The following is an 11,839-nucleotide window of genomic DNA, read 5'->3' on the forward strand; positions in this document are numbered from 1 at the left end:
AAAGTACTCATCGTCGTGCTACACATTGCGCGGCGCTGTTTTGGCCATGCCCGTCACTTCTGAGGCATGGGAGTGACGGAGATTGCGGGCGTGTCAACGACGGCTACGCGTCGACCACTCGACCCGCTCATCTCCCTGCAACAGCTGCACGTGGACCCCGCGGAGGCAGGGACCACTCGGGCAACGTCATCTGGGCCCTGCCGCGACGACGACGGTGTACAGGGGCGACGCTACGCCGACGCCGGCGTCAATCGACAGAAACAGAAGTGGAAGGTACGGAGCATCAGGCCCCTTACGCAACGACGACGACGCACGGGGCGACGTTGGGCCGACAGCGTCAATCGACGGAAGCAATCGTCGGCACAGACCCCGGATGTGGTCGGTGCGGGGCCCACCCGGCGCACGGAGGCGGTCGCCTTCGTCGAAGAGCACGAGCAAGGCTACGCGACGGTGGATCTGCTCCGCCGGTCCGCCCGCTCCCAGTCCCACCCCAGCGGCCAGGAGTGAGTAACGGACGACGCCGGTGTCATGACGGTGTGATGTAACTGAGAACCGCAGAAAGACGCCGTCGTTGCTCCGCGGCGGCCCCACAGAGGACGCGCGCCTGGCCGCCGGCACACGCGTCGCGTGACTAATGGCATCGAGGTCGCCGAATGCGGACAGGCGCCAAAAGGGGTGGAGTTTTAATAACTCCGATAGATCCAATTATTTAAAAAAATTTGTGAAGATCACTTTCATACTGGGCTGAACTGGACCGACATTCTCATGCACAGGCAGCAGCGCTAATCGTCGATGGGCTTCATGTCCTCAGGCGGCTGCGCCACGGAGAGAGGACCCATCTAATAAAGCCAAGCACGCAAAAACCTCACCTGTCAGTTTCCCGGCTCCCTCGCTCACGCGCCGCGGCATCACTCCGGCCGGCTGGCCAGTCGCCCACTCTTCCCACCCACACCGCCGCTGCCTTTCCTTCCACGGCGAACTCTCCGCGGGCGACGTCCAGACTGGCAACGGCATTCCAATAAAAGAATGCGCCCCTGCTCTGGCCAACTCTCTCCACCTGCATTCCCCGTTCCGCTAAACCCTAGCCGCCTCCGGCGCGTAGTAGATTCGCCATCAGAGACGACGCTCGGCGGCCCTGAGGAGGGATGACCTACGTCAACCCAGACCCCCAGCCGCTCGCCGCCGCTACGGCGGATGATTCCGCAACCCAGCATCAAGCTGCGGTGACCGCCGCGCCGCAGTCGACGCGAGGCGCTCTCGGGTTTTTTGCGACGGCGGAGCCGAAGCAGGGCGCGACCATGGTGGCGCCATCGTCCCCGCAGGGCGTTCCCGGGTTCGCGGTCGTGCCCCAGGCCCAGGGGGTCGAGAACATAGCGCCCCCCGCGTCCCCGCAAGGCCCTCCCGGGTTTTGCGTGACGCCCGGGCTCGCGCCACAGCAAGGTGCTCCGGTGATGGCGCCGCCGCAGGGTGTAACCATGATGGCTCCGCAACAGCAGCATTTCGCGCCTGCGATGGTGCCTGGCTCCCAGCAAGTTATGCAGATGCTCCTTCAAGCCCTCCAAGCCCAAGCCCAAGCCCAAGCCCAGGCCATGGTTGCTCACCAACCCGCTCAAGGCATGGCGCCATCGCAATGTTTGCCCATGTGCCATCCGTCCACGGTGGAGATGCAGCAAGCTCAAGCTGGACACGTGACGGCACCACCACCTGTGCCACTCGGCCCTCCATTGATGATGCAGCAGCAGCAGCAACCTTCACAAGCTGATACAGTGATAATGGCACAACCGCCTCTGCCACTCGACCCTCCATTGTTGCAGCAGCAGCAGCCTTCACAAGCTGATACAGTGATAATGGCACAACCGCCTCTGCCTCTTGGCTCTGCGATGCTTCAGCAACAGCCTCCACAGGGGGCCACGATGATGATGGCACAGCCACCTCTGCCATTATTCCCTCCATCAGTGATGCTGCAACACAATCCACAGGGCAACCAGGTGACGATGGCACAGCCACAATTCGCTGCTCTACCATGCAAGCGCCAGCGTCTTGACCAATATGGTTTGTGATCAACTTCTAGATGTGCCTGATGCCCTGATTACTGTTTTATTTAGTGATAACAGTATCATGGGTATGACTAATAAATGTTCTACCATAGATGTATTCAGGTAGAGGTAAACTAGGTTTTTACATTTGTTCTATAAATCTAGAAGAATAGAACATAAGTCATATCATAACCATAAGTAGTTAACTTCAAGCCTATGTTTCGTGCTAAAGCTTTGAAGCAATCCTGGGGATAGTAGTTCCCAGTATTAAAGTTTCGTGATACTCTGTGTTGTAGCTTCTTAAGTATTGAGATTAGGGAGCCTATCTTTCATATTATTCTTTTTTGAAAAACAATTAGGAGATACATGTCAGTGTAGCACATCTGCATTTTTAGTCCAGATTTCAGCTTCTAGGTTCCAGTTTTGTTGTAAAGAATTTCTGAATGTGTTTTGGTGATCATCACAATTGTAAACCTTGAGTTTACATTTTGCAGACAACAATTACGGACAGCATATGACTGGCCATCAGGAGGAAACAGCAATAACCAATGCTGCAATAGGACAATTTTATGGGCCTAATATACACAATGGGGTACATAATGATTATTTTGTTTCTTAATTCAGAGTGACAACTTTTACTAAATGTTAAAGTGTTGTTGTTTTTAACTTCTCCTTGGTGAATGATGACAGGTTCCTTATTTTGGTGCACCTGAGCCCTCCCTTCCTCCAGATGCAACAAACACCATTTATGTTGAGGGCCTCCCTATCAACTGTACTAGACGGGAAGTTGCGCGTATCCTTGTGTGGATGATGATTTCTCTTTCTGATCTTATTATGAAACTGAGTTGTTTGCTGGTCTTTTTCCACCGCTGAACTATAATCTACATTCAGGTGCTGTCAATCCATATGTTTTTTTTTGTGTTCCATCCATCAACGTTGAGGTCTTTGGGCCCATTAACTTTTGCTTAGATATATTTCGCCAATATATGGGGTTCCTTGAAATGAGACTGGTCAACAAAGGATCTAATAAACATTTGTGCTTTGTTGATTTTGCAACCCCAGCACAAGCTTTTTTTGCCATGAGAAATCTTCAAGGTGAATATAACCCTTTTTTCTTATACAGTTTTCTATCTTTAGCTGTATTTGTGAGGCTACTGAGCCATTTTGTCCTTTACTTGGATAAAACTATCTCAGTACAATATGAAACTGTTTAAACTAGAACATGTGGTGCTGGATGGTATTTTCCAACTCTGGTGATTATGAATGGTGCTAAGCAGTATTTCTACATTAAGACTGAGCAATAGTTTTAACTTCTTGAGTCTTGATTTTGGTTGGTCTATCTCATTTGCTTAAGATATAAGACATCAGTTATTATATCTGATAATTTTGATGTAGCACAAAAGGGAAAAAATGTTAAGTATAGAAATGATTCTATAGTAGCTTGATCAGTAAGTTAGATTCTGATAATATAAGAAAATACAACACTTATACTTGATTTGCCAACACTTGTTCATTTTATCCACTTCAGTGCCAATATCTGTCTAATTGATGAATCAGTTTAAATCTCTACGATAGCATAATCCACTGATTTTTTTGGTACCCTTTCATACTTCACATTTGTGTGAATTTGTCACATATTGTATTTCCAAACATGCCAGTTTTGTAGCATGGGGTCATTGCTTCATCGACTGCATCTTTGAACAAATTATGCACTTCGTTTTGCAGGCTACAAGTTTGATGAGCAGGACCCTCACTCACGCATTTTGAACCTGCAGTTCTCTCGCTCTCCTCGTATGGGTTCACATGGTGGGTCCTAGGCACTGAATTGTGCAGGTCTTGTTTTCTTCTACAACTTCTTGAACTCCTGATATCTTGACGCGGCAAACTTGTTCTTGCTTTCATCAGCATCTTGATTTTGCCTTAAGGCTTCAGCTTAGTCTATGTGGAAGAATTGTTGCAACTGACATCGGTACTTAAAGTACTGGAGGTTGCCTTGCTGTATGATATAGTGGATTCCATTCTCTACTGGTGCTTTCTTGGGTCATCCACTATTGATCGGTATTGTCAGCTGGTTAGTGGGGCAGATTATCTGTTGATGGACGTGAACCGCAATTTGCAGGTGTCTCGGTGGTTCCAGCCTGTTTCGAACATATTGGTTTGCATGGTTGCCAGGGCCATTTTGATGTAAATGGATTCATGAGAATTGGATTATAGCATAGTTTACAGTTATCCTGTACCTGATGATGACTTTTGCTTAGGAACATGTTAATCCACCGGTACCCAATTCAGAGTTTACAGTTGGTTTTTGTGGTAGTATGCCGAAGTATTTTTGTTGCTGTTTCTGACTTTCTGAGTCTTGTTTCGCTACCCAATTCAGAGTTAGCAGAGTATTATTTTACCACGATTTTAACAGAGTTAGCAGAGCTTGCGCAACATGGGCCTCGCCCTTGGGCCTTGGGGTTTCTACGGCAATCTCTGGCCCAATACTCGTATTTGCCATGACACTTGGCCACTTGCACTGGTCGCGGTTGGAGAAAGGAAAAACAGAGGACAAGCCTTTCTCCTGCAAATAGGGAGAAGCGATTTAAAACTCATGACCCAGTGACTCAGTAAAAGATAGCTCTCACCAAAACTCACGACCCACTCGGTAAGATAGCTCTCACCACTACGCCAAGCTTGCCCTTCTCAACCGTGAATTAATCAACGTATTAATAGAATTAGGTAGACTTAATCTAAATTACAAAGAAGGCATATATCACATAGAATAAATATATTTTTTCAACCTGCACTCATGTAGTTCAAACCCACCTCATCGTAGAACTAAAGATTAAGTATTTCATAACAGATTTCCAAATATATTAACGAAGGAAACACATGACAGAGTGATGCAAGCTACCCGCTTTTCCACTAGCAGTTGCCGCTTAAAGTTTCCAACCTTCTTCAGCTGTAAGGAAAAACAAACAATGATATCAGAATAAACTAATAGCGTGTTTGGATTGCAGGACTGGTCGCTCCCGGAGCCGTCCGAGCATGTATCTGATCCTCCGTTGCCGTTTGGTGGTTTGCATCGCGGAAGGATGTCGTCTGTCATAGCGTTCCTCGTTCGTAAGCCAAATCGATTCATTCCGTATAAAGTCTCCAAACATACTGCTGCCGGATCTGAGACAATAGGAGAGCGTAATTAAAGTACCAGGAGTTTTTGCAGGTTTAATGGCAGCACAGCTTATATGTATCGAGCTCACAGCACGCATCCGATGGAGTGTCAAAGCTTCTATGGGACGCCAGGAATGGCCAGATGTCAAGTCTGAACACTATGATATCCTTGATGAGCAAGCGAGATTGCTGTTCACTACAGAAAATTATGGAATCAAGAGAAGTAGAGAGAAGTAGGGCCTGTTTGTTTGGGATTATAATATACTCATGATGGAGGACTTGAGGTTGCGCAAGTGCTGAAATTCTGGGCGTGTAGATTACCCTGACCCAACCACACAAACAACCTGGACCTACGTGTTTCCCATCCCATGATATACTATCAAACGTTTGGCCAAAACGATCCAGACTTCTCCAGATGTTAGAAATAAATGGGGGCGAAAAAAAACAGCACTTTATTGGTAGCCACCAGTTCTGAGTTTCATCCTACAAATAGGGATGTTTAAGATGCCCAACCGGATTGTTCACCTGAAAATCAAATGATGACCTAAACAAGAGTACAGCTAAAGCTAGAAATTCTTGGGCTCCTTAAGATCTCGAATAAATCCTCTGAATTCAGAACAAAAAACATATCACCAGAACAAAACCCATAGCCACTTCTCTCCATGCTTCAGCTCAGCTCTGTTCTACACTGTTCACTCACTCACTCCAGTACCCGTCATTTTCCTTCTCACATTTCTCAACCTCATCCTCATCATCCTCCTCGCCGATCTCCATCACTGCCTCTCGGAACCGCCTGACATCATCCAATGCCGCCTTCCGGAACATAGCAATGTCTACTGCGCCAGCTACCATATGGTAACCCCTCAATTTGAGCTGCTCCGGCGGGTCATTCTGCATTGCAAACCCGCCCAGGTAAGCAGCATTGCCACCCGAGGCTGCTGCCGCCGCCTTCTTCTTCTTCTTGGCCTCCAGCACCTTCCTCTCGGCCTCCCTCAGCGTAGCCCGGACCTTCCTGTTCCCGGGGTCCCACAGGTATCCCATGCTAGCCGACAGGTCGAGCGGGCCCATCTGCACGACGTCCACGCCGTCGACGGCGGCGATGGCGTCGATCTCCGCGATCGCGGTGGCGGTCTCGACCTGGCAGATGACGAGGGTATCGTCCTCGCAGCGGGAGAGGTAGGAGTCGTCGAAGCCGTAGGCGGAGGCGCGGACGATGGGGTGTGCGGCGCCGCGGACCCCGCGCGGCGGGTAGCGGCAGTGGGAGACCGCCTCCGCGGCGGCCTCGGGGGACTCGATGGCGGGGAGCATGAGGCCCGCGGGGCCGAGGTCCAGCGCCTTCTTGGCCCAGACGGCGCTGGCCTCCGGGAGGCGGAGCACGGCGGGGGTGCGCGCGGCGTCCAGCGCGCGAAGGCAGGCGAGCGCCTCGGGGATCCCGCCCGGCCCGTGCTCCATGTCGACGACGACGTAGTCGTAGCCGGCGAGGGCGGCGAGCTCGGCGAGGGTAGGGGAGAAGGAGAGGAGGAACAGACCGTACAGGGTGTCTCCGGCGGCGAGGCGGGACTTGAGGGAGGGCGCGGGAGAGAGGAGGTCGGATGCCGCGGCGGAGACCGCGACGGAGGAGCGCCGCCCACGGCAGGGAAGCCGGTCCGTGATGCGCTGGGAGGGAAGATGCGAGGGGTTTGGCTGAGTTTTGGGTCTGCGCTTGGGGGCGAGGAGGAGGTGGGAGAGGAAGGAAGCGGTGGCGGCCATGGCGAGCGAAGCCGGCCGGCCGGTCGGCGGAGGGGGAGGTGGTGGTTGTTCGATTTTGGGATCTGCCGTCTGCGACTGCCAAGCCGAACGGCGAGTCCGGCGGCCGGAGAAGTGGGGCCGCGTGGGGCGTGACTGTTTTGTCACGTGCTGCGGTGCCGCCGTGCGCTTGCTGGCGTGGCATAGCGTCTTTCCGCCTCGTTTGGTGTGGACCAGTTGAACTTGCTGCTGTACGTGTTTTTATAAATTCTTTCATACGAAATGAATAATAATAAATTTTATAAATCCAATTATTATAACAACAAAAACATAATGCCATACAAAAAGTATTATTTTTAATACATAGGACAACCGTAACTCTTGTTTTTTTCTAAAGTATAATAGGAACGTCTCAAACTCGGAATACACGGTACATCATAATGCAATCTTCTTAATCCAATATACAAGCGACTGAGCGAGTACATCGGATGGAGGCGCATGCACTTTTCATCTTCTCCACTGCGTCTTGAGAGCACCAAAACTAAGATAACTGAAGTTTGCATTAGCTTAACAGATGGATAACATCTTCAAAATTCTCAAAACAGTTTGCATCACAATTAAGAGGATAAGCAAAAATCTTACCTCTGTCTCGGCATTAAGCATCTACAGTTTGCATTAGGGGGCATAGCCCTGGGCATCAATGGCGCCGAACAGATGCGATCTTATAAAAAAACTGTTTACTCCATATCTAGACTATTTATAGGAGAAAATGTCGAAGATATGTGTCATGTTTCGTCATTGATCTGCAAGGTTGCATAGAAACTGAAACGTACATGACTTAAAACGGAGCTAAGTTTTGAACAAAGCTTAAAAGACCTTTAAAATAACGGATAACCAATAATGAACAGACAAAACTTGATTTCTTTTAGTCCTCGCCTCTAGTCAATGTGCTTGTTTTTCATGTTTCAGCTTAGCTTTCCCTCTTATCGGCTAGCAGCTGCAACAGGCAGGGAAAAAAATCAGGAACTTGAATCAATCTAAGAGATCTAGAAAACATGTGTGCATTGAAATACAGGTTCATGCATACAAAACAGTCAAACAAATTGGCAAGTTAATCAAAATGTTCCCTTGCTAAACTTCTCACATATTGATCAAGCCATTACAATCTCTGAAATATTAACCAGGTCACAACTAATCATTATATAGAGTAAATTATCTTAAAACCTAAGCCCCCAGAGACTATTTTCCCACAAACCAGGTCCTAAATTTTCACCCCATGGTCAATATTGAATGGAAGTTTAATAAGAAAAAAATTATGGATATCATCTCCTCAATGCATGCAGAAAGCTAGTTCTCAAAAGAAGGGCTGTAGTGGAAGGCCCGGTAGATCAGCAATAGAGAAATAAACAAGTTTCATAGGCCCTCCTTTGTCCATGCTTTAAGATTTTCTTCTTCTCCATTAACTAGGTAAATACACATACGTTGCAACGGGAAAAAATAGTGCAGCAATAACATATGTATAACAATGTATTGTGTTGTTAATCAAAATTAAGTTGTCTCTAGAGAACATGAACCGCACGACGCCACAGGGACACACAGGACGGAGACGGGTCGGCCTGCTCTTGACGGGACAGCGCTGGAGACACTTTGACCTGGAGTCCTTGACTCGTTATCCTAATGTTGAGGCTGGTAAAGTCGGACACGTCGGGTAGGAGGTCTGAGAGCATGTCGTGAAGGTCTATGATCTTGAAAAGCTTCTCAAGGGTGGCGGCAATGATGCTGACGGCCTCGGTGAAGCCAAAGAGCTGCAGTGTGGTGCCATTGATGGCCTTGGCAAATGGGGTGTCGTGCGTGGTGGGCGCTGAGGCGACGAATATGGAAGCAGAGGCGGTGCTCGCTGGTGAAGACGCCGATGTTGAGGCGCTCGACACCGAGCCGGCGCAGGGAGGCATCGTCATACACTTTGTTTCCTAAGAGTTTAAAAAGAAAAGTAAAAAATAACCAAAGCTTGGGTCAAACTTGGGCTTAGCTCCCATGTGAAAAGTACTATTTTGTTCATGAAAAACAAGTAGCAGGGAATCATGCTATGGTGTACACAATTTTTCACCTAGGCGCATCAAAGAGATGCACAACAAGAACTGCTAACCTGTGGGTACTCCTACACAACAACACTTTCTTCAAACTCTATGGGATCTAGGAAATTTTACCACGAAGCCCTCTTGGATGAGAACGATTTCTGTTCCTCCTCATTGCCTCCTTCGTTTCCTTAGGACAAACATAAAGTAGAACAGTCATGTTGCACTAAACATGTTGATGAATTGCAGAATGTAGATTGTAAAATAGAACTTGATTGTTTTTGCTACGATCACATTTTGCTACAATATTTTTTTTCACTGAGATCACCAGTCCATCTGCAACGAGATGATTAAGCATTCCTAGATATGTTACTTCACATCACTTCGTTTACTAATCCAAAGAAATTTCTATCCATCCTTCTCAATATAACCAATCTTATGAACTCTACAAGCATGCCATAATAGTAAATTCATTCACAAATGAGAAGGTTCTAACAATTATTCATAGATACGTGGACAACTGAAGGATATAGAGAAAAAAGAACAACAATATGAGTAAAATTGGGGCACTGAGGGCGAGAATAACAATGGGATGGTACCATTAGATGTTTACAATGCTTGATGATAAACATATATTAAAAGAGGAAACAATTTAACATACTTTTATACTTGTAAGGGAATTAGGCTTACACCTACTTCCTAATTGATTTTGGTGGTTGAATTGTCCAACACAAATAATTGGACTAACTAGTTTGCTCTAGATTATATGTTCTACAGGTGTCAAAGGTTCATCTACAACTATACTAAATCGACTGTCCGGAATACCGTAGATTATTCCGGACAGGAGAAGCTTTTTGGAAAAACAGGCAAAGCGCGGACCGTCCGGGCCCTTGTAGCGGACCGTCCACGACACAAGGATGACCCTCGGACAGAACCAATGCAAAAATCCGAGTCTGCACTATGGACCGTCCGGAGGATAAGCGCGGACCGTCTGGGACCTCGCTCGGACCGTCCGACCTCATGCGCGGACCGTCCGGTAGGCAAGGATCCGAAAAACCCGAAGGTGACGGGTTCGGAAGAATGAATTATAGCGGAGTTGCGGACCGTCCGGGGTGCACGACCGGACCGTCCGCGACTGGGTCTGTCTGACATCTGACGACGCATTAAATGCAATATAGCCGTTGATATAGCCGTTACTGCTGACCGTTGCGTTTTCAGCCGTTGATCTACAGGGGCGGACCGTCCGGACCAGGCGGGCGGACCGTCCGCGCTCAGCAGAATGGAGCAACGGCTAGGAAGTGGTTGGTGGCTATAAATACAACCCCAACCACCTCCATTCACTTGACCCAAGCATTCCAACCTTCAACATTCAATACAAGAGCTAGCAATCCATTCCAAGACACATTCAAAGCCTCCATCTCTCCAAGTTTCACAATTGAGAAAAGAGATCATTAGTGATTAGTGACTTGAGAGAGAAAGTGATCCGTGTGTTATTTGTCGCTCTTGTCGCTTGGTTTTTGCAATCGTGCCTTCTTTCTTGATTCTTTCTTGCGATCAAAACTCACTTGTAATTGAGGCAAGAGACACCAATCTTGTGGTGGTCCTTGTAGGAACTTTGTGTTCCAAGTGATTGAGAAAAGAAAGCTCACTCGGTCCAAGGGACCGTTTGAGAGAGGGTAAGGGTTGAAAGAGACCCGGCCTTTGTGGCCTCCTCAACGGGGAGTAGGTTTGAGAGAACCGAACCTCGGTAAAACAAATCCGCGTGTCTCACTTCATTATTCGCTTGCGATTTGTTTTGCACCCTCTCTCGCGGACTCTATTATACTTCTAACGCTAACCCGGCTTGTAGTTGTGATTATTTTTGAGATTTTCAGTTTCGCCCTATTCACCCCCCCCCTCTAGGCGACTTTCAATTGGTATCAGAACCCGGTGCTTCATTAGAGCCTAACCGCTCGAAGTGATGTCGGGAGATCACACCAAGAGGGAGATGGAGACCGGCGACAAGCCCACTACGAGCCAAGGGAGCACTTCATCGGAAGAGTCCCGCACCAAGAGGAAGGAGAAGAAGAAGGACTCCTTCAAACAGAAGGAGAAAAGATCTTCTTCCTCACACCACAAAGAGAAGAAGGAAAAATCTTCTTACCACAAGTCGCATCGGAAAGGCGACAAGCACAAGAAGATGAGGAAGGTGGTCTACTACGAGACCGACACTTCATCAACATCGACCTCCGACTCCGATGCGTCGTCCGTAACTTCTAAGCGCCAAGAGCGCAAGAAGTTTAGTAAGATTCCCTTACACTATCCTCGTACACCTAGACATACTCCATTACTTTCCGTTCCATTAGGCAAACCGCCAACTTTTGATGGCGAAGATTATGCTAGGTGGAGTGATTTAATGAAATTTCATCTAACCTCACTCCACAAAAGTATATGGAATGTTGTTGAGTTTGGAGCACAGGTACCATCCGTAGGGGATGAAGACTATGATACGGACGAAGTGGCCCAAATCGAGCACTTCAACTCCCAAGCCACAACCATACTCCTTGCCTCTCTAAGCAAGGATGAATACAACAAGGTGCAAGGGTTGAAGAATGCAAAGGAGATTTGGGACCTACTCAAGACCGCGCACGAGGGTGATGAACTCACCAAGATCACAAAGCGGGAAATGATCGAGGGGGAGCTCGGTCGTTTTCGTCTTCGCCAAGGGGAGGAGCCACAAGATATGTACAATCGGCTCAAAACCTTGGTGAACCAAGTGCGCAACCTCGGGAGTAAGAAGTGGGATGACCACGAGGTGGTTAAGGTTATTCTAAGATCTCTTATTTTCCTTAACCCCACTCAAGTTCAATT

General features: G+C 48.1%; 2 protein-coding genes across 4 annotated transcripts; one reads left to right on the forward strand and one right to left on the reverse strand.

The window, feature by feature from the left end:
* The first annotated feature begins 834 nt into the window (after positions 1 to 834).
* On the forward strand, positions 835 to 5,755 carry LOC100381978 (uncharacterized). Of its 3 annotated transcripts, XR_002749921.2 has the most exons (7): positions 835 to 2,052; positions 2,531 to 2,628; positions 2,727 to 2,829; positions 3,006 to 3,131; positions 3,762 to 3,842; positions 5,039 to 5,141; positions 5,242 to 5,755. XR_002749921.2 is itself a non-coding variant. In XM_008670080.4 (6 exons), the coding sequence occupies exons 1-6, from the start codon at positions 1,146 to 1,148 to the stop codon at positions 3,947 to 3,949; spliced, it is 1,323 nt and encodes a 440-aa protein (XP_008668302.1). In that variant the 5' UTR covers positions 835 to 1,145; the 3' UTR covers positions 3,950 to 4,345. The 3 variants fall into 3 exon arrangements, 2 of the variants coding, with proteins under 2 accessions (XP_008668302.1, NP_001168219.1); XM_008670080.4 differs by lacking the exons at positions 5,039 to 5,141; positions 5,242 to 5,755 and adding an exon at positions 3,942 to 4,345; NM_001174748.1 differs by lacking the exons at positions 5,039 to 5,141; positions 5,242 to 5,755 and having other exon boundaries at positions 876 to 2,052; positions 3,762 to 4,342.
* LOC100272469 (uncharacterized) lies at positions 5,620 to 6,971 on the reverse strand. Its single transcript, NM_001146941.1, has one exon. It carries the CDS (start codon positions 6,936 to 6,938, stop codon positions 5,886 to 5,888), a length of 1,053 nt encoding a protein of 350 aa, NP_001140413.1. The 5' UTR covers positions 6,939 to 6,971; the 3' UTR covers positions 5,620 to 5,885.
* Between the last annotated feature and the right edge of the window lie 4,868 nt (positions 6,972 to 11,839).

This window comes from Zea mays, chromosome 2, assembly GCF_902167145.1.
Source record: "Zea mays cultivar B73 chromosome 2, Zm-B73-REFERENCE-NAM-5.0, whole genome shotgun sequence".
Lineage (NCBI taxonomy): Eukaryota > Viridiplantae > Streptophyta > Magnoliopsida > Poales > Poaceae > Zea > Zea mays.